The sequence below is a fragment of the Xenopus laevis genome, chromosome 3S, assembly GCF_017654675.1.
Source record: "Xenopus laevis strain J_2021 chromosome 3S, Xenopus_laevis_v10.1, whole genome shotgun sequence".
NCBI classification, from domain to species: Eukaryota; Metazoa; Chordata; class Amphibia; order Anura; family Pipidae; genus Xenopus; species Xenopus laevis.
The window spans coordinates 23461366-23487006 of record NC_054376.1 but is presented as its reverse complement, the minus strand read 5'-3'; the positions used below and the strand labels follow the sequence as shown (position 1 = coordinate 23487006).

Genomic DNA, 25641 nt, shown 5'->3' with positions numbered 1-25641 from the left:
AATAGCACCCTCATCAGTTTTACGTTGATTTATTTTAAGGGCAGGGGCACACAAGCAGATTCGGGGGAATTTATTCGCCTGGCGACTAATATCCCCGAATTGCCTTCCCCCTGCTAAAATGTGAAATCGCCTGTGCCAATGCACTAGCGGCCCTTCAATTCCCGAAGTCGCTGAAGTTTCCTCGTGAGGCAACTTCGGAAATCGAAGCACCGCGAATATAGCAGGTGGAAGGCAGGGGGGGAAGGCAGTTTGGGGAGATATGCAAATTAGGGGTGGGGAGGGAAATCACGTGACTTTTTGTCACAAACCAATGAAGTAAAAATGTTTTACCCTTCCCATCCCTAATTTGCATATGCATATTCAAATTCGGTATTCGGCCAAATCCAAAATAGGGGATTCAGTCCATCCCTACCAGATTTACATTGCAAAACCAGCCAAAGACTATTAAAAAAAACTAGCCAAAAAGTAGTCAAAAGCCATTTTAAAAGTAGCCCAATTTGTACACTGAACAATCAATATGACAACAGCATATACAAGCAGCTAACTAGAATTCTATTTGTATGGCCCGTGTGATTATCACATCCCAGATGCAGCGGGCTGCAGGCTGTAGTACAGACAGGTTGGGACGTATAGGCTAGAACTGCAGCAAATAAAAAAAGGGAGTGGTTTTCTTGTAGTTTCACATTAACCTTGGCTGTAGGCATTTGCTAAAGAAAAACTATATTACCCAACATGCACTGGGATGGCACACTAGGGGAGGGAAACTTTGGCTAGTTTTCAAAGTACAAACCCGCCAAGGCTCAAAAACTAGCCATGGTCAGGCCCGGATTTGCGGCAAGGCCGCATAGCCCCGGGCCTAGGGCGGCAAAAAATACGGGCGGCATGCCGCCCAGCTGCATTATGGGGACATTCGCGTCCCCGTTCAACTACACCAGCTGCGCCGGTGTTTTTTCGCCGGCGCGCTGGGAAGGCGACCGCCTGGTCGGACCGCGCAGCCTAGGGGCGGCCGGAAAAGAAATCCGGCGCTGGCCATGGTATGGATTTAGGCTAGTTTGTACTTTGGAAATTCGTAGCCCAATTTGGTGGAATAACTGCCAACCATGCCCTATAGACTTTACAGAGTGGTAGTTACACAAGCCTACCCTTTTTGCTGAACGCACCCAGTCCTATACGCATCACTCAGGCTTATATAGGACACTCCTAAACTGCAGAAGTTTCAACCCTCCAATCTCAGACCCCACGTCTGCCCACAGTAAGACAACAGGCAAGCCAGTATTGGCAGAAAGTGATTTATTAATTTGCATATCAAAACATATATTGCATAGAAGCATTAGGCACTTTGTTCAGCCCCAGATAAGACCAATGTGATTGGAGAGCCCCGTCAGGGCCTAAACAGAGATTCTTTGTGTTTAGGTCACTTGATGCCCATGGGTGGGACTGACCCATATGTTTTCAGCAGGCGTGGAATCTTTGGCACTTGGAAAGGTGTCTTTTGGCTCTGCTGGTCCACTTGAATATATAGCAGATTTGTATTCAGCGACAAACATCTCACACACACATATAAAACACACGAAGGGCTTGACTTAAAGGGGTGGTTCACCTTCAACTTTTAGTATGTTATAGAATGGCTAATTCTAAGCTACTTCAATTGGTCTTCATTATTTATTTTGTATAGTTTTTTTTTTTATTATTTGCCTGCTTCTTCTGACTCTTTTCAGCTTTTAAATGGGGGTCACTGACCCCGTCTAAAAACAAATTCTCTGTAAGGCTACAAATTTATTGTTATTGCCTGCTTTTTATTTTTATTATCTTTCTTTTCAGACGCTCCCTGATTAATTTTCCATATTCTCATTCAAATCAATGCATGGTCGCTGAAATTGCAAAAGGAGGAGTTACTGAATAAGAAGCTAAATAACTCAAAAAACACAAATGAAAACCAATTGCAAATTGTCTCAGAATAGCACTAAAAGTTAACAAAGGTGAACGACCTCTTTCAGTGGCTGTCCAAGCCCTAGTGCAGAGAGAACAAGGCACAGTAGGGGTAGGATGGGTGGCACATCCTAAATCACACAACAACCAATATCATTGGCGTTAAACCATCATTAATATATGGGAAAAAAAACATTTCTACTAAACAAAAAATAGTTAAAAACACATTAATCTCATGTACATACATACATGTATTATTATACATGAAATAAGAGGAAATTGGAAATATTGCACTCAATTAAGAGCCCCTGCCCACCACCAACAAGCAGAACAGGTTTCAGGCTTTCAGCTGTTGCCGGGAGTTGTAGTTAACGACTATTCCTTTCTATGCTCCCTATGACCCCGTCCCCTCTGGTGACATCAGCAGTGGGTGAAATTGGCTTGGGTATAGAAATGAAAAATGTCGGATGGGGTACATCTTAAGGCTGCTAGTGAAAAAACATTAAAAACCTATGCTATCATGAAAAAAAAAAAAAGTAATGTTAATTGCAAAAGTAACCGATTTTGATTGGGATTTGACCCCCTTTACGTAAAAAAAAAGGCATTTAAATTATATTTGCACATTTAGCAGGAGGTCTTGAAATGCATTGCAAGATATCAGATGTTGCTTTCAAACAACCGACCAGTAAATGCCTCATGTAGATTGGTTGCTATGAGTTGCTAAAACGGGAGCAAACTTTGCACCTGCTTCATTACATTCCCCGCCTGGCAGTTGCTAAACTGCCACTGTCAGCCAGATACAAGCTGTACAAAGCCCTGTTTAATAACTATTTACAAAGAGGTCCAACCTACTTTCCACCCAGTGTTGCACTACAACTACCAGCAGCCTTCAAGTTTCTCATAACGGGGGGGAGGGGGGGTTCTCTTGTCCAGCACTATTTGATTAAGAGATGTACTTCACCATAGTAAAAGAACCAACCCAGTGCTCAGAAACATGCAATCTGGCACTGCTATGTACCACAGGCATAACACAAATATTTCAAGCACATTTAAAGGACAGAATTTGTTTCCCTTTGATGGCCCTTAAATGCACTCTCAGTGGAATTGGACAGTGCAAAGGATAAGAGAGTGTTTTCCTTGTGATGTCACATTGTGATAGAGAGAGCTGATCAGTCAGCCTTAAAGGGATTCTGTCATGATCTTTATGATGTTAGTTTTTATTTCTAAATTACACTGTTTACACTGCAAATAATTCACTATACAATATAAACTTTAATTCCTGAACCAGCAGGTGTATTTTTTTAGTTGTAATATTGGTAGAGTTGCCACCCGGCCGGTATTTTACCGGCCTAGCCGGTAAAACACCTGCCAAGGCTGGGCCGTTGCCGGTAATTTGTAATACCCTTTAAAAAAAGGCCCTGACCTGCCCCCAATTCGCAAAGAACCTTTTTCCAGCACCGTTGACGTCTCTGCGATGTTGCTCCGCCCCTTTTGACGCACACCGTGTAGCTCCGCCCCTTTTTGTGACGCGGACCACCCCCTTTTAGTGCCCGCCCCCACTGGCCGGTATTATTTTTAAGTAAAGGAGGCAACCCTAAATATTGGTGTGTAGGTGCCATCTTAGGTGATTTTGCCTGGTCATGTACTTTCAGAAACAGCCAGCACTTTAGGATGGAACTACTTTCTGGCTGTTTCTCCTACTCAATGTAACTAAAACGTGTCTCAGTGGGGCCTGGACTTTTCTATTGAGTGTTGTTCTTAGATCTACCAGGGAGCGGTTATGTTGTGTTAGGGAGCTGTTATCTGGTTAACTTCCCATTGTTCTGTTGTTAGGCTGCTGGGGGGGGTAAAGGGAGGGGGTGATATCACTCCAACTTGCAGTACAGCAGTAAAGAGTGACTGAAGTTTATCAGAGCACAAATCACATGACTGGGGGCAGCTGGGAAACTGACAATATGTCTAGCCCCATGTCAGGTTTCAAAATGAAATATAAAAAAAAAAATATATATTTCTTTTGAGAAACAGATTTCATTGCAGAATTCTACTGGAGCAGCACTATTAACTGATGCGTTTTGGGGGGAAAAAAAACAAAAAAAAACATGTTTTCCCATGACAGTATCCCTTTGAGATCTGTTAGTGGCAATGAAATTCTCCCAGACAGAATGAGGGAAGAATCACTGATGTGTCAATAGGGCAGAAATGTAGTGTACAGTACAAGAGATTCACAACAACACGGTCACCTGCCACAGACGCATAAACACACCTATATATCACTAGCTCATCAACACAGTGAGCAGATGTTTGTACACTTTGTTCCCTGTAAAGAAAAGAATGTGCATGGATTTGTCTCTGCTCCTGGATTAGACAGGAGTACTGCAAATCCTGGGATATGATTGGCCAGGGTTGTGGGAGGCAGCAAAAGGAACAGTAGAAAGGGAAAGGAATGAGGGATACATAAATACAGAAAGCTGAAGAATGGAGGGTGAGGGTGTGATTATTTCTGTCCCGCTCAGCTGTTCCAGGCCGCAGTGGATACTGTCAGGATTGGAACTCAGTAGCAACCAGTGAAAAAGGTGCAAAAATGGTATCAGCAGTTTGTATAGAAGGCCCTGTGTGAGGCAATACAACCCACGTTTTTCATAGATACACATACACACTAACATCCACAAGCATGTCACTTCCATGGCAGGTTGAAATTAATCCGGCACCTCAGAAATCCGCCACCTCAGAAATCCTGCTCAGTGGGGACATCCGCTCATCCATAAAATTCAGTGTTTTTGCTTCATAGAAGAGTTACAGCATTCCCTCAAGTCAGTCAATGAGACCCCATATTAGTTTTCAGGTTCTGATTGGGCAGGCTTCTTCTTTGCTCTGGGTTTGGTTGTTTTTGTAGAGACCTAGGAATTGGGGGAAAATGTGAATTAAGAGGAGCAACTTTCATCTTTCTAAAGTCAGTGTATTAGAAGAAGCTGCACTGATCCTACTGCCAAAGCCGGAGCATCAGAAGTGAGCGATTCGGCAAAGCTTATTAGGAGAGACAGGATCCCTGGACGTCTCCCATTGACTTAAACAGCAATTCGGCAGGTTTTTAGGTGGCGAAGTCAAATTTGAGTTCCTAAAGGACCAGTGTATTTGAAATTAGAATTTTCGAGTTTTTTTTTATGGTCAGAACTGTCAAATTCGACTAGGGAGTTATTCAAATTCGACTTGAGTTTTCGAGTGATAAATCTCAAACGACTTGAATCGAAATTTGAATAGCTCCCTAGTCGAAATTGACAGTTCTGACCATAAAAAAAAAAACTCGAAAGTTCAAATCTCAAATTTGAATTTTCAATTTGACCCTTGATAAATCTGCCCCTTAGTCTCCGTGACAGGCAAGGTTAACACAAACCTCTCGACTCAGCCCCTTCTTCTTGGAAACCCGCAGACTCTGGCTCCTCTGTAGTGATTTAGATGGCATGCCTCCCCTTGTCCTAGCTGCCGTCCTTGTTTCAGCAATTTCAGAATCTGACCAGCGTTCATCCATAGAGTCACTATCAGCTTGAGAGGTGGTTGGGAACCCTGCCAAGAGGAAGTCACAAAACCAAAACAATATTAAAGGGGTTGTTCACTTTTCAAACACTTTTTTTCAGTTCAGTTGTTTTCAGATTGTTCACCATAAACAAAGATGTTTTTCAGTTTCTTTCCATCTTTTAAATTTTTTTACTGGTTTCCCAAAATTGAAGTTTCATGTTCGTGTCTCTGGTGTTTCAGTCTGGCAGCTCAGTGATCCAGAAGAAGATTCTGAACTGTTACAATTTGATACAATTAGTTGATACATTTCTCAGCAGTATCTGTGGAATATTAGCAACTATTGTATCAATTCTAACAGCTGCCTTTAATGATACTGAGGGATTCTGCTCATCAGGGACAAAGATAAGAAATACATAAACTAAATGTATCAATTTAGAACAATTAAAGCGTCAGTGACCCCCCCCCTCTCCCTGAGCAGCTTTAGAAGGTGAAAAATTAAACTTTGCACTTCAATATTAGAAAAACGATCACAAATAGAAAGTGATTGTAAAAAGTGAAACCAACTGAACTGAAAAAAAGTGTCAGAAGGTGAACTATCCCTTTAAATACTATCACACCAGTTTTCCCCAAACTAGTGATGTGCTGGTCGGGCTTTTCCTGCACCTGCCAGAAACCCAACCGGCCTCCCTCCACCTGTGCCTGACTTCCTTTTATAGACCTGCTGATGACGTGACAAAAGGGGTGTGGTGAGATGCACGCGTCTATAAAAGTTCAACCCAGCAGTCGGAAGCCGACATTTGGAAGGTCGCGGATGAGGAGAGCAGTCAAAAGAGCTCACCCCATCCCGGAAAGGGAGGAAGTGGTCGGCCAGAGCCCGTCCGACCTGCAGGTATCAGGCCGGCCCGCACATTACTACCCCAAACACCTCATTTTACTTATGTTCATGAAAAATACTCCTCATAAGTATGACCCTAACCAAACTCGCTTACATATTAAAGGAATAGTGAAACTTTGACATTCATCAGGACATGTCACTATTCCTTTAACTGGGGTCTTCACATTAGCAGGGGGCAGCCAGAGAGTTTATTAAAGGGGAACTATCACGAAAATGGAAATTTAATATAAGTTTCAGCATACTGACAAATTTAATCAATTAAATATCCTGCATCATTTCTGAAATAATCAAGTTTATCTTCACTATCGCTCTCTCAGCATCTGTTTCTCTTCAAAACAAAATCTAACAAAATAACAGCATTTTGCACAATTTCTGCATGTAGAGAGACATGATATTTGGTGAATTTAATAGAGTTAGCTCTACTACATCTTCTAGGGAAAAGGACTCCCCCTATAACAACTCCTTTAACAAATAGTGAATGTTACGTTAAGCCAGTCACTAACCTCCACAAGTGACATGGGGCTTAATGTGTGGCTCAGGCTTATACTCTCTACTTACTCTCTCTACTCACCCATTGGCCTGCGGTGCAGTTGAGGTTCATCAGGATACAGGGCATCAGTGTAGTGTATAGGGGTGTCGTCGGGAAGAGCACGCAAGTCCTGCATACTGAAACTCCTCAGCCTCCCCACTAACGCTCCCTGACCCTGCCACAGAGAAATCACATTAGCAAATGGTTCTGCTGCACATACTAGTCTTAAACACATGCTAAAGAAACACTACAGTCATCCATTAATGGGAACTTGAGAAAGCCAATTTATCAAGGAGCATGGTGCAAAAAAAAAAACAAAAAAAAAAAGGGAAAGCATCATTTTTTTTTTTTGCAATTTCTTCTTGTTCCATTAGATGCAACTCTGAATGGGTTTTATGGTGTTTATGGTTAGACCAGAGGCACAACAATATCAAGGGACACAAGGTACTAGAGAGGCATGTACTTAAATTGACCCCCCCTAAACAGTTTATTTTGCATGATGAAACAAAATATTACAGGTATGCGTTCTGTTTTATCATGAATTCAATGGTTTCAAGGTTATTTGTAAATGTAATTGCAGTAGAAAACAATATATGTCTGGCTGTTTATTTTCTCTGCACGGCTGTTCTGACTCCAAAGAAGCAATTTGATTTACAAACCTGGAGAAAAACAGACAGAGACCCCCTTTTAACACCTGTTTATGGCAAGCCTTAAAGGGATACTGTCATGGGAAAAAAAAAAAATTCAAAATGCATCAGTGTGGCTCAAGCAGAATTCTGCACTGAAATCGGTTTCTCAAAATAGCAAAAATATTTTTTTATATTTAATTTTGAAATCGGACATGGGGCTATACGTATTGTCAATTTCCCAGCTGCCACTAGTCATGTGCTCTGATGTCAGTCAGTCATTCTTTACTGCTGTACAGCAAGTTGGAGTGATATTACCCCCCCCAGCAGCCTAACAACAGAACAATGGGAAGGTAACCAGATAACAGCTCCCTAACACAGATACTGCCTGGTAGATCTAAGAACAGCATTCAATAGTAAAATCTAGGTCCCACTGCAACACATTCAGTTACATTGAGTAGGAGAAACAACAGCCTGCCAGAAAGCGGTTCCATCCTAAAGTGCTGGCTCTTTCTGAAAGCACATGACCAGGCAAAATGACCTGAGATGCGCCTACACACCAATATTACACCTAAAAAATACACTTGTTGGTTCAGGAATGAAATTATATATGGTAGAGTGAATTATTTGTAGTGTAAACAGTGTAATTTAGAAATAAAAACAACATAATAAAAATTGTGACAGAATCCCTTTAAATTCAAGATGCAGACCACAGCCTGCAAAGGTACAGGCGCAAATATGTACCTTAACTTATCATTAGTATATAATTAGCAAATATTTAAGTATGGCTTTTGTATCCATCAGGACTGGCTTTTCAAATCAATCTGGATATAGTGGGTAGATTCCAAGGATAGAATCACGGCCAGTAGAAATTACCTTGGTAGCAGCTTGCACTGCCGCACTGGCTGCTATGTTTAGACCTTTGCGCCCAATGTTCACAAACGACTCGTAACTTCGTTCTTTTGCCTGTATAATGTAGGAATCGATCTCCTATGAAAGAGATATTAGTATTATCAATGCATGGGAAGCCTACACAAAAATACATAGAAACCATTTATGTAATAGGGACTTGGTTATTGGAATCCTAGGTACAGAGAATAGATTAAGTTAAAGGAACAGTAACACCAAAAAAATAAATAAAAGTTTTTTAAAGTAATAAAAATATCATGTACTGTTGCCCTGCACTGGTAAAACTGATCTGTTTGCGTCAGAAACACTACTATAGCTGCTATAAACAAGCTGCTGTGTAGCAATGGCGGAAATTGAAAAAAAGACTATATGGCACAGGTTAAATAGTGGATAACAGATAACACCAGTATGTTCTATAGAGTTTATCTGCTGTGTAACCTGAGCCTTTTCTCCTTTGAATGGCTGCCCCTATTGCTACACAGCAGCTTATTTATATAAACAATAGAAGTGTTTCTGAAGCAAACACACTAGTTTTACCAGTGCAGGGCAACAGTACATGATATTTTTTATTATTACAATTATTTTTTGATGTTACTGTTCCTTTAATGACATTCTGCAATTCCCAAGCATGTGTCCTGCAGCTACCCTGGTGTTGTTATAAGAAACAGGTCCAAACAGGAACTCCATGCTCCGCTGCCTGAGGGGAGAGCTGTCCCTGCTGGAGCTTGCACTTGTACATAGGAATACCAGTACAGCTGCGGGATTGCAAGCTGCTTGGATCCTTTCTTTAAAAAAAGCAGATAAATAGAATCTAAGCATTATAAAGCTGTCTGCAGGCTATAATCATGTCTCTGTAACATGCGCACAAAGATATATAGTCCAGTGATACAACTTTGTTGGATTAAGTGCTGTAGCACAATGGTTGCTTACCAGAAACAGCAGCGGCCATTAATGTGATGCCGAGAGTTGTAGTTAATCCTCATCTGCACCTTTCTAATCCTAATTTTACATGCTATTATAATTATACCACAAGATTTGTTGCCTTCTCTCTAAGGCGTAAGTAACCAAATTTGATTTACTTGCAAATCTGTCCTTTTCCCAACAATTAGAAGCTGTTTACTCTCTGACAGCACTAACCCCTAACCTCCGGCAGCACTAACCCCTAACCTCTGCCCTACCTCATTTCCTAGCAATGTGCTCACACAGGAGGCCACTCTTTGCTGTTCCCATCCATGTGCCTGTATTAGAACACATGTAAGTAATCATGAGATGTGATCTTTTTCTGACTGTAATTATTTTTTCTGATCTGTCAAAGGCAATAAAGATCAGTCCCACCTTTCCCCACACACCCCAATCAGAATGGCCATTAGGAAGGCTGTTGTTTTAGCCCAATGTATGTGCTAATAAACTGGCAGCCAATCTCACTTAACATACTACTAGCTGTAGTACAGTTACTGTATGCATGTCATTTAGGCCTGTGACACAGCTGAGAATCTTACTGGATATTCTGAAAATTGCAAGGAAAATATATGGGGGCGTGGGTCCCAGGCTTAAAGGACCAGTAACATCAATTTTTTTTTATTTAAAAATGCGTTCGTATACATCAAAAAAACAAAAACACACCAAGACAAATTAAACTTTAAAATGGCAAAGTTTTTATTAAGCAATACTTACCTAAACTCCACTTCTGCTTCTCTTGAGAAAAGGCGACAGGACGACCATCCATTGTGCGGCGCTGGATTGCTCCTTCCTGGCTATCGCCCATATTCTACTAACACCTTGTGAAGCGAGTAGCAGAAGTGAAGGCAGATAGCTTTAATCTGATATCCAAGGAATGTTAATCCCTGACTGGCAAGGATGCCAGGGCAAGTGCTTGTCTGTCCTCAAGACCCTGCGGGCTGAGTCAGCCTGTTGGACTTCTTCAGGGAATAAAGGAGAGGGGGAGCCGAAATGCAGAGAGCAGGGTGAGAGATGCTGATGCGGTCCCCGGTGCTGGCCGATGCTCAATGACTTGGACGACTCCGGAGCTCCTGGTCATGATGCTGCTCACCCTTAGATGTTACCATGTTGTGCAGTGAATGCCATTGAGAGGAGGCGGAGTTGGCGAGTGACAGCGGATCCGGGCATTTTGGTGTTCCTTGTGCACTGGCAGCAGCTTCCACTCACTCCAAGGTGCCATCACATCAGCTGTCTCGCGGGGGGCACTTGCGTGCCTTCCTACCCTGTGGCCCCATTCATTGTAAATCCCCATGCCTCTCTTTTCCTTGCCGCAGAGTCACTGGTAGGAAGGCTCAGGCGGTGCAATTAGGCTTGTACCGCCAGATCATGTACCCCAGCCTGACCCTCACTGCTAACCATGCCCAGCCGGGCTACTCCCACGAAACCCCAAACTTCCTGCACTCTACCGGCAATGCAGAGACAGCACTAAATTGAGCACAGTAGCTGGGTCAGACATTACATTACAGTGCCAAGAGCAGGTTGGACCCCGTCACATCACCCAAACCAGTAGTGAGAAGGACAACGCTCAGAGCAAAGCAGCAGTGGGGACATTACTAGAGCAGAGTATAAAGCTCCCAAACTTCCTGCACTCTACCGGCAGCCCCCGGCATATCCGCACCCACATAGGAATAATGGCTGGGGTAAGAGCCAGTTCGCACCAGCACAGCAGGCAGCCCCCAGTCTATGTGCCCACCAGCAGGATGCCAGCCACACTCCAGTCTCTCCCCTACCTTCAGAGCTGCGATTCTGCCCACCAGGGACACCATTTGGCCAATAACTCGGGATGGGCACAGACTGCCAATGAGAGCAGATATGGGTGCAGATATGTCTGGGGCTGCCGGTAGAGTGCAGGAAGTTTGGGGTTTCGTGGGAGTAGGCCGGCTGGGCATGGTTAGCAGTGAGGGCCAGGCTGGGGTACATGATCCTGCGGTACAAGCCTAACCGCACCGGCTGAGCCATCCTACCAGTGATTCTGCGGCAAGGAAAAGAGAGGCAGGGGGACTTACAATAAATGGGGCCACAGGGCAGGAAGGCACGCAAGTGCCCCCCGCGAGACAGCTGATGTGATGGCACCCTGGAGTGAGTAGAAGCTGCTGCTGCCGTGCACAAGGAACACCAAAATGCCCGGATCCGCTGTCACTCGCCAACTCCACCTCCTCTTAATGGTATTCACTGCACAAAATGGTTACATCTACGGATTACATTACAGTGCCAAGAGCAGGTTGGACCCCGTCACATCACCCAAACCAGTAGTGAGAAGGACAACGCTCAGAGCAAAGCAGCAGTGGGGACATTACTAGAGCAGAGTATAAAGCTCCCAAACTTCCTGCACTCTACCGGCAGCCCCCGGCATATCCGCACCCACATAGGAATAATGGCTGGGGTAAGAGCCAGTTCGCACCAGCACAGCAGGCAGCCCCCAGTCTATGTGCCCACCAGCAGGATGCCAGCCACACTCCAGTCTCTCCCCTACCTTCAGAGCTGCGATTCTGCCCACCAGGGACACCATTTGGCCAATAACTCGGGATGGGCACAGACTGCCAATGAGAGCAGTCTGTCACTCGCCAACTCCACCTCCTCTTAATGGCATTCACTGCACAAAATGGTTACATCTACGGAGGAGCAGCTCCAGCACCGTGACCAGGAGCTCCGGCTTCGTCAAAGTCATTGAGCAGTGGCCAGCGCCGGGGACCGCATCAGCATCTCTCGCCCTACTCTCTGCACTTCGGCTCCCACTCTCCTTTATTCCCCGAAGAAGTCCAACAGGCTGACTCGGTCCGCAGGGTCTTGAGGACAGACAGGCACTTGCCCTGGCATCCTTGCCAGTCAGGAAGTAACACTCCTTGGATATCAGATTGAAGCCATCTGCCTTCACTTCTGCCACTCGCTTCACAAGGTGTTAGTAGAATATAGGCAATAGTCAGGAAGGAGCAATCCAGCACCACACAATGGATGGTCGTCCTGCCGCCTTTTCTCAAGAGGAGCGGATGTGGAGTTTCAGTAAGTTATTTCTTAATAAAAACTTTGCAATTTTAAAGTTCAATTTGTCTTGGTGTTTTTTTGTTTTTTTTTGATGTATGCTAACGAATTTTTAAATAAAAAATGTTGATGTTACTGGTCCTTTAAACCTGCTGCTGCTTCAAATGCCCTCTGTAACTTACTGTAGTTCCCATAAAAAAGATCTTTCTATAGAAAGGAGAAAGTACCTCGCATGAACTAATTACTAAACAGTTGGTCCCACCAGATTCTTTTATTTTTCCCCGCCTACTAAATATTCAAGTTTGTGCGATTGGTGATTAATGATTAGTACCCTGCTAAATAATAATTAATTAAATTAATAGTAGGTTAAGAAATGGTTAACCTACTATTAATTTAATTTTTGATTGGGATTCTAACATTATTTATTGCACTGCACTTTAATTGATGAATTTGTGGATAGAGAAATAGGGGATTAATTGACCCCAATTTGTTTTCCAATGATCCAATCTAATCAATTGGGAATTGGTTCATTTATAAATATTGCACTGCACTCTAGTTTTACGAACTGGGAGCTAATTAGGTTTATATTTGAGTTGTCCAGTATACTACCAGCATATTTTTAATCGATGCACTGCACTTTATTTTTATGAACTTGGAGCTAATGGTCTAATATATAAGGCTTCATAACAGCACTCTCCTCACAGTTATCTTAATCAATTGATAAGTATTTGAGCATCATTTTCACTAATTAATTATATTTATTGTATATATTTTTTCTGGTGGTAAAGAGCAGAATCATTACCCTGGTGGGGTACTAATCATTAATCAGCAATCGCACAAGGTTGGATATTTAGTAGGCGGGGAGAAATAAAAGAATCTGGTGTGACCAACTGTTTAGTAATTAGTTTATGAGGGGTACTTTCTCGTTTCTCTCTATAGAAAGATCTTTTTTTATAGTAATTTACACTGACCTGGGTCAGACCTCTGCTATAACTAAGTGGGTATAATTTTAAACAATCAAGGGTACTGTTTCCACTTTTATCTCATAATCCTGTAGTTCCCATTCAATGAGCTCTGATACTATGTATATGTTTTCAAGACTCTAGTAGTTTATTTATATAAGGGACTAAGAATACAGCAAAGTACCTGTAATGGCAAATGTTGGACACATTTATTCTAGCTATATATAGCATGTACTTTAAAGGGGTTGTTCAAACACTTTTTATTTTTATTTTTTTACTGTTTTTTCAAAATCTTAAAGTTTAATGTTCCTGTCTGTGGTATTTGAGTCTGGCAGCTCAGTAAATCAGGTGCAGATTCTAAACGGTTACAGTTTTGCAACAATTATTTGATACATTTCTCAGCAGCATCTCTGCATTAGCAACTATTGTATCAATTGCAACAGCTGGCTTTAAAGGGGTGGTTCACCTTCAAACTACTAGATGTTTTCAGATAGATCACCAGAAATAATGACTTTTTCCAATGACTTTCTTTTTTCTATGCGTGACTGTTTTTTTCTAACATTGAAGTGTCAAGTGTCTTTTTTCACCTCCTGAAGCAGCTCTGGGAGGGGGGGTCGCCGACCCTGTAAACTATTCTAAATGGATACATTTAGTTGATACATTTCTTATCTTTATCATTGCTGAGCAGAATCTCTGGGATTCTTTACAGGCAGCTGTTAGAATTGATACAATAGTTGCTAATACTCCAGAGATGCTGCTGAGAAATGTAGCAATTAAGTGTTGCAAAATTGTAACAGTTTAGAGTGCATTAGAATTACTGAGCTGTCAGACTCAAACATTTAACTTTAAACTTAGATTTTGGAAAAACATTAAAAAACAAAACAAAAAAAAACAACGAAAAGTAATTGAAAAAAGTCGCTATTTTTGGGGAACAATTTAAAAACCACTGCATTGAAAAAAAGTGTTTGGCACATGAACAACCCCTTTAATGAAACCCAGATATTTTGTTCAGCAGGGACAAAGATAAGAAATGTTATCAACTAAATGCATGGTCGGCGACCCTCCCCTCCCAGAGCTGCTTTAAAAAAATGAAACTTTACTCTTCAATATTAGAAAAACAGTGACAAATAGGAAATGAAAGTAATTGGAAAAAGTCTTTATTTCTGGGGAAAAATCTGAACTGAAAAAAGTGTTTTATGGTTTACTGGCAACAAATGATGCAGCACGATCAATTAAAAGATATGCAAAATAAATATAAATGTATTTCGAATATGCATACATTTATAATAAAAAGGAAATAATAAAAAAGTAAAATAACGTGTGCTTGGTTTTTTCAGATGAATTAAAAATGTTAAATAAATGGCTTCCTCCTTGGAGCAATGCTTAATATAATTTAATATATTGCTGCAGGCAAATCTTTAAACCATTTGAGCCATCTTAAACATCACAGGTCATGTCACTACAGGAACAGAGCTCCAGGCCCTGGAATCTATAAACATGTTATTTGTGTGTGAGCTGTGTTATTCATATTTATAGCAAAGCAGCCCCTGCTTACCTTCTCCTTCAAGGACAGAGTAGGATGAATACACTTCCTATACAGAAGGCTGGCTCCTCTTGTGTACGGGGACAAAAGCCATACCACAAAGGCCATCTTAATCTCATAGTAAAAGGGGAACCTGTGAGCAAAACAATGAATTAAAAGTCATGGGAACATGTTTTTTTTCAAAATGCATAAATTAAAAGTGCTGCTCCAGCAGAATTCTGCACTGAAATCAATTTTTTCAAAAGAGCAAACTGATTTTTTTTATATTTAATTTTGAAATCTGACCTGAGATGGCTGCCTACACACCAATGTTACAACTTAAAAAAAACCACTTGGTTCAGGAATTAAATTGTATATGATAAAGTGAATTATGTACAGTGTAAATAGTGTAATTTAGGTATAAACACTACACCATAAAAATCATGACAGAATCCCTTTAACCAAAGCAGAAGTACCAAAGAAAGCATACGATTGGGGGTAGATTTAAAAACTCATCCACTTTCTGTTCATGCCTATGGGATTTTTAGAAGTGTATTTATCAAATAGGGGACTATTTACCCACTGGTAAATACGGTTCTAAAAATCCCGTAGGAGTTTTTCTGTAGGAAGCTTTAATGTCACAATCAAAAAGGGAGAAGCTAGGCTGACCTAGCTCGACCCCTTATTATACTGAATGAGATAAAAAGCTGAGTTTATGGGCTGTGCATAATAAAGAGACACATCCAGGTGGAGGAGAAAAATAAAAACATTCTTACCAGGCAATAAAAATGTCTGTAAATGTTTCTACAGTCATAAAAAGAGCAAATACAATCCAATACATCATCCAACGCACCTGTAAAGGGAAAGTGAGATAAAGAAGAGATTAGAAATAGGCAGTGTAGGTGGATATCTTTATTATTATTACACAACATCAATAATGTAATACAGAAGCGTTTGGGCTAGGGATGAACCAAAACCGCTATTTTGGGATTCAGGCAAATCCCGAATCTTGGCTAGGAAGGTTTAAAGAGCACTATGCACTATACACACAATGTTTACTTCCTTGTTTGTGTGACAACAAGTGATGTGATTTTAAAGGAGATGAAAAGGTTAAAACTAAGCTTTATCAGAAAGGTCTATATAAATACAGCAGTAAACCATCAAAGTAATTGTTTTGAGTCCTCTGTCAAAAGAAATACTGTTTTTTTTCCCTTCTATTGTGTAAACGTGGGCTTCTGTATCAGACTTCCTGTTTTTATCTTAAACCTCCAGGCTTGGGCTTAAGCATGCTCAGTTTTCTCCTCTCCCCCTCCCCTCCCTGCTGTAATCTGAGCTCAGCGCTATGAGCGAGCATGGAGAGACTGAGGTAGGAAGTGATGTCACAGCAAGCTAATATGACAGCTGCTATACTAAACAAACAGAGACAGTGCCTAGAGCTGTTTAATCCCAGCTGAATCCTGCATTTGGTGCATCCCTTGTTTGGCACATTGAGTGAGTTATGGAGACTTCAGTTTCACTGTATATTGACATTGTGTAACACAAAATACAGACTGACAACTGTTGCTGAATGCTATTGAAGGGGGTGCTAAAAACTGTAGTTACCAGGAACAAAACAACACACACACACACCCCCCCCCCCCAACTTAGAGTTTGAGTGATTAGGGAATACCAGTGCAATATTGTGGGAATAATGGAGGCTAAAAAATGCTGATATGACCTGTAGGAGGATCCTAAGAGGGCATTGTGGGAGCTACAGAAGAGATAGCTGCATGTAATCTGAAGTCAACTGATTATATAGCATTTAGCCAGTGTATAAATGTACACCTGCAGGGAGAAAGTAGAAAGCTTTGGCCATAAATAACTTGTTGATAATGCACAATACTTACATAGTCCCGAACATTCTTTGTCTTCACAGCTTTGTATGAGGCATATGCAGGGTACAGCAAACCAAAGACAAGCCTGTGACAAAACAACACGATGCTGTGACACATACACAATGAATACTGGAAAGACAATACACAGAAATATACTCTAATTTGTTATGTATGTACTCATAGGCTCTGTTTGCTTACTGATCCCACTGAGCAATCAGTGCGCAATTCTGGGGAATTTGTTTGACATTCATAAATACAGAAACATCATCATGATGTCATTTATAACAAAGAGAAAACATGCACCGGTGCGTACATATGGGCACCTGCACAGCACATATTTTACAACACAGGTGGGCTTCCTGAACAGGAATCAATAAAATTATATTATTTCCTTAAAGGGGAACTATGAAAATGTAATATAAGCTTTATCATACTGAAATAAGAAACTTTCTAAATACAATCAATCAAATATTCTGCATTTTTTCTGAAATAATCAAGTTCATCTTCACCATTCATCTCTCAGCATCTGTTTCTTTTCATTCTCTCTTCATGCAGCAGTTGGGTGTCAGATATTCATTGACAGTTAGATCCGAAATATCTTATAGGGGGGCCCCTTTTGCGTAGAAGATGTGTTACAGCTCACTCTATTAAAATCACCAACCATCATGTCTCTCTACATGCAGGATTTGTGCAAAAGGCCGTTATTTTGTTACATTTTGTTTAAACTGGAATCAGTTATTTAAGTGAGCTCTAATACATCTGCTAGGCAAAAGGAGCCTTGTACTTGATCCCAACGAAGATATCATTAATCCTTATTGGAAGCAAAATATTTACATAATTTTCTGGTAGACTTAACAGTATGAAGATCCAAATTAAAGAAAGATCAGTTATTTGGAAACCCCAGGTCCAGAGCATTTTGAATAACAGTTCTCATACCTGTACATATATCTATTAACTTACAGCTTGAAGGAAAAGATACAGAGGACAAAACATATATAACTGCCCACACAGTTAAAGGGTGGATTATGTGCATGTTCCAATTGTATGCAGCACCATTGCATAATCCCGTATTGATACAACCTAAGATCTTAAAATTGGTTTTCAACTGGAAAGAAGTATCATCTCTACTAGAACCTGTTTTGGGACACAACCTACAGCCAGACCCACAAACCTTCCTACAAGGAATGCCATTTCCCAAACTCAAAAAACATATACAGAAATTAGCCACTCATATTGACTGCATTTAAATGAGTAATAGCTCGTAACTGGAAAAATGCACAGCCCCCCACAGGAAATTAACTAAAGTCAGCAATTCAAGACATCAGACAGATGGAGAGTGTGGTCTCCATGGGACTCTTTGCACCCATTGATTACATAGTAATGTGTCACAAAATAACAATACTCCCTCCCCGATAAATATCATAGACTGGGGCCGTAGAACTATAACTATTCTCCCCCCCCAAAGAACCCCCAGGCTCAGATGGTTAAAGGGAAAACATGTTTTTTTTCAAAACACATCAGTTAATAGTGCTGCTCCAGCAGAATTCTGCACTTAAATCCATTTTTCAAAAGAGCAAACAGATTTTGTTATATTCAATTTTAAAATCTGACATGGGGCTAGACATATTGTCAATTTCCCAGCTGCCTCCAGTCATGTGACTTGTGCTCTGATAAACTTCAATCACTCTTTACTGCTGTAATGCAAGTTGTGATATCACCCCATCCCTTCCTCCCCCCCAGCAGCCAAACAACAGAACAATGGGAAGGCAACGAGATAGCAGCTCCCTGAAGGTGGCCATAGACTCAAAGATCTTTCCCCGATATGCCATTAACGGCATGGCTATATCTTGGGTAATTCGAACGTTAGGCCGTATGGGCGAACGATCGAATTACGATGCACCAAGGGGCTCCGACGGGTCGTCGGGTAAAAATCAAACCTTCCCGATCGATATCGTGGCCAGATCGGGAAGACCCATCGGAAGCCCCCATACACGGGCAGATAAGCTTTCAAATCGGTCCAAACGACCGATATCGGCAGCATTATCTGCCCGTGTATGGCCACCTTTACACAAGATAACAGCTCCCTGGAAGATCTAAGAACAGCACTTAATAGTAAAAGCCAAGTCCCACTAAGACTGATTCAGTTACATTAAGTAGGAGAAATAACAGCCTGCCAGAAAGTAATTCCATCCTAAAGTGCAGGCACAAGTCACATGACTGGGGCAGCTGGGAAACTGAAAAAATGTCTAGCCCCATGTCAGATTTCAAAATTGAATATAAAAAAAATCTGTTTGCTGTTTTGAGAAATTGATTTCAGTGCAGAATTCTGCTGGAGCAGCACTATTAACTGATGTGTTTTGGAAAAAACATGTTTTTCCATGACAGTATCCCTTTAAAGTTTTTTCTTCTTTCTTTCTTGACTATACTATTAATGTTACACTTTTAACCTTTTCCCCTTTTTTATTTCTTATTATCCTCTAACCATACGATTCACATAATTTACCGTACTCTCTCACTGGGAATGGATGTTCCACAATGTGTAAGGCTTATTTACATACCGAGTAATGTGTTTATCAGAAGACAATGTGTGAAATTTCTGCCTTCCCTAGAATGTACAATGTGAACGTATGTATGATTTGACAGGAAAATGAAAACTCAAACATAAAAAGTTAAAAAAAAAAAAAATTGTTTTCAGCCCTCCCATTGTGACTATAAAGTGCAAATGTTAATGGCATGTTTGGTTAAAAGGGTGGAGACATATGTGAATAATCAATCCCAGCAATGTTCTCAATTAAAATGCTTCAAATACTTTTTAATCACTTATCTAAATTAGCTCTCTGATCAGCAGCACCAAAATTTAAGGACACCTGGCAAACAAACCTAATAAGGGGAAAATTCTTGGAATTTGGAGCTCTCAAATGAACAGTAACACCATAAAATGTAATTGCTTAAAAGTAATAACAATATCATGTAGTGTTGCCCTGCACTGGTAAAACTGATGTGTTTGCTTCAGAAACTCTACTATAGTTCATATAAACAAGTTGCTCTGTAGCAATATTTAAAAAAGGCTATATGGCACAGGTAAAATAGTGGATAACAGATAACACTATTATGTTCTACAGAGCTTATCTATGTAACCTGAGCCTTTTCTTCTTTGAATGGCTGCCCCCATTGCTACACAGCAGCTATAAACAAAAGTAGTGTTTCTGAAGAAAACAGCAATTTTACCAGTGCAGGCAGCACCAATCCTTGCTTTAAGCCGCCTGAGGCGGCCTTCCATTGCCGCCCCCACCCCTCCTCACGGCGCTCACCTTTTCAGCGCCGGAGGGGGTCGGGGGCGCTGCACGTCGCTAGTGCAGAGAGTGCAATAGCGCTCTCTGCACTAGAAGAGCCGAATTTCCGGGTTGAAAACTGGAAATTCAGCTCTTAGTTACCAGGAGCGGCATTTTGAGTGCAGAGCAACACTACATTATATTTTTATTAATTTAAAACTTTAATTTTTTAATGTTACTGTTCCTTTAACCGCTTCCATGGCAGGGAGTGCTACTGCTAGCAGACAACTGGTTTAAAGTAGACATATTGTGTAAAAAATAAGAACATACCAGTGCATTATACTCATTTAGATATAGAAGAATTGTGCTTAAAAAAGTAGTGTTTTCAGGCTGATTTATTGAATATTTCTGCAAAAACCCTAATAATCCATCCTTTCTCTTCCACTTCCTGTTCTCTGAATTCCCAGACTGTGCAGAGGAGCTGGCATCTCTCAGCTCACTGCACTGTAGGACAGGGACCAATCAGCAGCTAGCAGGACCTGATAGGGAACTGAAGCATGTCTGTGTGATTGGCTGTCCCCCTCCTACTGTGCTTCTGGCAGGGACAGTTAGGACATGCCCACCCCTCATTTGAAACACAGACAGGGACCAGAGAACATCTATAGGGAGCTCTAATAAAGGGGCAATTTTTAAAGATAATATTAATTTTTAGCACCATGTAAAAGCAACACCATATATTACTTATAATTGCCTACAAAATTAGGGTTTTTTCATTTATCCTATATGTCTCCTTTAAAGCTTCATTCAAAGCAATCCAAGCACACTCTGCTTAGCTTTAACAATGTGAAACAGTCATTGTATCAATAACAAACAAACATACAGTAACTGATTCCTTCCTTATCTTTACAGTTCTTCCCTAACCGAGAGCCCTCTCAGTGACTCTGCATTGGTTAGCTCTTCACTGCAGTAAAGCAAGCCATAACCCTTACGAAGTCAGCGTCTCTGTCTATGGATAGGACACAATCATTCACATAGCGATTGGAAAGCATGGCAAAAATCCCACTGGATTCCATGGATTTGGGTCTGCAAGGGCCCCCCATGTGATCCCTATATTTGACAACACCAGCAAACAAGTGGAGCTTAACGAATATGGGGTAGTGTTTTCTACTCTGTTCATCGCAGCAGAATTTAGCCCAAAGTCAATGCAAAGAATAACTTGTCACCCTGCCCATGGCAATACACTCCTGTCATTTGAAATCCATTCAATTGACTGCACACGACTGCTGGGAATGCCAAGCTTGTAACAGGTGACCCTGGACCCTTGCAACCACATAGCTGCTGAAATTCCAAACTGAGGAGCTGCTGAACAAAGCACTGAATTATTTAAAGGAGATCTAAAGCTTATAGGGAATGTAAAGGCAAAAAAAATCCAACTTAATTAAAAAGAAATCTCTCTCTAATACACTTCAATTGAAAATTGTCTACCGTTTTTATAATAAACCTGACAGTATGCAGTGAAATTCCCCCTTAGTTTTACTTGCTCTGACAGCAACAGATAAAAAACTAGAGACGGTGCAAAACTTCTCTGCAGGGAAACGATCATACTTTCAAATAATTCTTACTTACCTAACTTCCCTGACCTCGAGCAGCTTTGTTTGTTTCCCTGTAAAGCAGCTGGCAACTGTAGACTGTAGCTTCTATAACAGATATTATTTGACTATCCCTAAGATTAGCCTCCCAACTGAAGCCCCGACTACACTGAGCATGTGCATAGTCTTGGTCTTGCAAAGATGTTTAACAAAGTTACAAGATTACCCCCTGCGGCCAACTTTGAAAACATAAATCATTTGTTTAATTAAACTTCTGGTGCAGCAAGTTTATGTTTAGTATTAAAATACAGCATTTTGAGCATTATTCTATTTTAGACATTAGTTCCCCTTTAACTAAAGAAGTAGGCTAGAAATGTTGTACATTATGTTTTGGGCTTCTGTAGCAGCCCAAGGCAACCACAGCCCTTTAGCAGCCCTTTTGCTGTGTCTCCAAAGATGCCCCAGTAGCTCCCCATCTTCTTTTCTGCTGATTCACTGCACAATGCTCTGTGTTGCTGTCACTTACTGAGCTTAGGGACCTGCTCACAATATACAGTATACATTGAATATAAGGTTAATTAGTAATTAATACAGATAATTACTACATGGAAGCACAGAAACCAGTGCAATTAGCAGAATTTAATAATCAGCCCTGTACCATCATCTTATATTACATATATTAAATTATGAATAATTGGAAAATATTAAAAAGTATCTAATTTATCGCACACAGTAATTTTCTTCATTTTTTAAAAGAATATTTATTTATTTAGTAGTACTAAATTAATTTGCGATCTCCTAATCAATTTATATGCACATAGATCACTTACAATAAATTCATATATTAGAATATTAATTTCATAGTGACTAAACACATTTCATATTGCACTTTATAAAATACCATCAAATATGCAAATATACTTTATAGGTTCTATTTTCATGTTATCTGAAAATTATATGCACATTTCACCATTTTCAATGCACTGCGTATCTTGACAGCGCTATATAAATAAATGATGATGATGATGATTTTCGGCTTCATCGGGGTGCCACAAATTAATTTAGTACTACTAAATAAATAAATATTTTTTTAAAAAAATGAAGAAAATTACTGTGTGCGATACATGAGATACTTTTTAATATTTTCCCATTAACCAGAGAGAAGGTCACTTATTGGCTATTATGAGACAAAACCATTTATAAGTTAATAAAAAAAAAAAAAAAAAAAATAGTGACGCCCAGTGTCATGTGACTAGGACAGAGAGTCCCGGTGTACCAGAAAAACTGGAAAGTGCAGTACAGACTGGATACATTATTAATAGATTACAAATGTCTAATGACACAAAGAATTTTGACAGCTCAACCTGCAGTCCCAGATTGTTAGTGAAATGTCACTTTCTCCTGCACTGAACAGCCAGAAAACGATACAAAGTTTCTAAAACCCAATTGGCTTTTGGCAGAGAGCCCAGAATATGTGGCAGGTGCACTTGGATTCATTTGTAACAATTTAAGATAAGCAAAGAAACAATTGTAACAATTTAAGATAAGCAGGCTTCTTGGGGAAACAGTGACTTGCAGCTTAAAGGGGACCCGTCACCCAAACAAAATTATCCAAATCTTATTTTATCATGTTGGTCAAGCAAAATTAACTTTAATTACACTGTATAAATTATTTGAATCTTGTTTCCATCAGTCTGGGAATTCATAATTATAACAAGCAGGCAGGAGCCATTTTGTGGACACTGGTATTAAGGCAAGTCTTGTATCATCTCAGAATCTTGTTTGTGCACCAGGGAACAGGGACCTAATGTCTATCCCCATGCCCTGGTTACACAATTAAATCGTTAAGAGAGCTGGGGGAATGTAGGGAGAGCGGTGACATCTAGGAAGTGCTGAATGGAAAGTGAAAGTAATTGCTTGCCCCACCTCTATGCCTAGGCATAGAGGCGGGGTAGGCAATATTTGATTGACAGCTTATATTTTTAAACGAGTTTACAACAGCTATGAATGCTTTAATAAAAAAAAGAAATTGGATTTCATATTTAATTTAAGAAGGACTTTTATTATACAGATTTTTATGTCTGGGTGACAGGTCCACTAGTGGACCCGTCACCCAGACATAAAAATCTGTATAATAAAAGTCCTTTTTAAATTAAACGTGAAAGCCAATTTCTTTTTTTTATTAAAGCATTCATAGCTGTTGTAAACTCATTTAAAAATCTCAGCTGTCAATCAAATATTGCCTACCCCGCCTCTATGCCTAGGCATAGAGGCGGGGCAAACAATTACTTTCACTTTCCATTCAGCACATCCTAGATGTCACTGCTCTCCCCACATTCCCCCGTTCTCTTAACAATTTAATTGTGTAACCAGGGCATGGGGATGGATATCAGGTCTCCTATTCTGGTGCACAAACAAGATTCTGAGATGATACAAGGCTTGCCTTAATAACAGTGTCCACAAAATGGCTCCTTCCTGGTTACTATAATTATGAATTCCCAGACTGATGGAAACAATATTCAAATAATTTATACAGTGTAATTAAAGTTCATTTTGCTTGACTAACATGATAAAATAGGATTTGGAATAATTTTGTTTGGGTGACGGGTCCCCTTTAAAGGGCAATTTCACCTTCATTGGCAAAACTGTAATAACTAGGGATGCACCGAATCCAGGATTCGGTTCGGGATTCTGCCTTTTTCAGCAGGATTCGGCTGAATCCTTCTGTCTGGCCGAACCCGGATCCTAATTTTCATATGCAAATTAGGGGCGGGGAGGGAGATTGCGTGACTTTTTGTCACAAAACAAGTAAGTAAAAAATGTTTTCCCCTTCCCACACCTAATTTGCACATGCAAATTAGGATTTGGATTCGGTTCGTTATTCGGCCGAATCTTTTGCGAAGGATTCGGCCAAATCCAAAATAGTGGATTCGGTGCATCCCTAGTAATAAACACATAAAACCTGACCCTATAACCCCCAGAAATGTGTTCAAACTTTCCAGAACCTGCCAAATTTTTTAAAATGGACACGGTAATTATTAAATAAGGGATTGTGGTCATAAAATGTGCGAGGTCAAAAAAAAAAAATGGTTGTCCCCCATTTTCAAAATGTTGGGATGTATGTTTTACACAGGGCACAGAACTCCGAGCTGACTTGTAGTAAGTCCATATTTCACAACAGGGGTACTTTATTATACTACACCAGAGTCACGTGACACAAATGACATCACGAAGCAGGGATTACAAGTCATGACGTTACTAAGCACTACAATGATATCGTTTATCAAATAATCATGGCTCTTGTGTATTCATAGAATTGTTTTCCCTAAACAATTGTTACACATGATAAAATGTCTCTTTTGGAATGACCTAATGGGCCCCAGGAGACAAACCCTCTCTCTATCCTTTCCTAACAGCAGCTCCCATTCTCTACCCAAATAACTGAGGAGACAAGTTGTGTGTGACCTATCACTGGCCAGGATATCCTGCGCCCCACCAGTCCCACCACACACTACATATACATAGGAGCTCCATATAATCTTTACGCCGTGTTATTACTCACACCACAGCACGGGAGATGATCCAAGACACCATCTTCACTGTCACTGTCTTTCTCACAGCCAACCTGCTTTCTCTAACGCTTCCGCTTCCTGTGGGCGGGGTCTGCTGCACAAACTTTTGAAAAAACAACTATTAGTCAATGGGCTCGCTGGGCGCCGAGGCTCCTCCCACTTTCGCTGTTTGGTTGCTGAGGAAACGCACGTGGCCTTATAATACCGGGAGGGAGGAGCCAATAGCGAGAAGGGGGACAAAGTTCTCTGGTGAATGTTTTAGATCTTCCTGAGGGAAAACTTAATCCCTTACAATAGCTATGTCCTCCCTCAATCCTGCCTCCTCATTCGTCAGCGTTCATTTTCCCAAGGACCCTGACTATAAGGCTGGCGAATGAGGGGTTAAAGCTGAGAGTGGAGATCGTTAAAGTAGGAGGGGGTAGATATGCTGCCAGGACGGAGGAGTAAATAGATTCTTATTAGAAGTATTAG

The 25641-nt window shown here is 40.7% G+C and overlaps 1 protein-coding gene across 1 annotated transcript; it reads right to left on the bottom strand.

Moving 5' to 3' along the window:
• Positions 1 to 1275: 1275 nt before the first annotated feature.
• On the bottom strand, positions 1276 to 25214 carry reep4.S (receptor accessory protein 4 S homeolog). Its single transcript, NM_001093429.1, is given in 8 exon segments — positions 1276 to 4826; positions 5321 to 5490; positions 6909 to 7041; positions 8369 to 8482; positions 14897 to 15017; positions 15640 to 15716; positions 16750 to 16822; positions 25161 to 25214. Coding segments are annotated over 8 exon segments (786 nt in total). The 5' UTR covers positions 25193 to 25214; the 3' UTR covers positions 1276 to 4760.
• Positions 25215 to 25641: the final 427 nt, after the last annotated feature.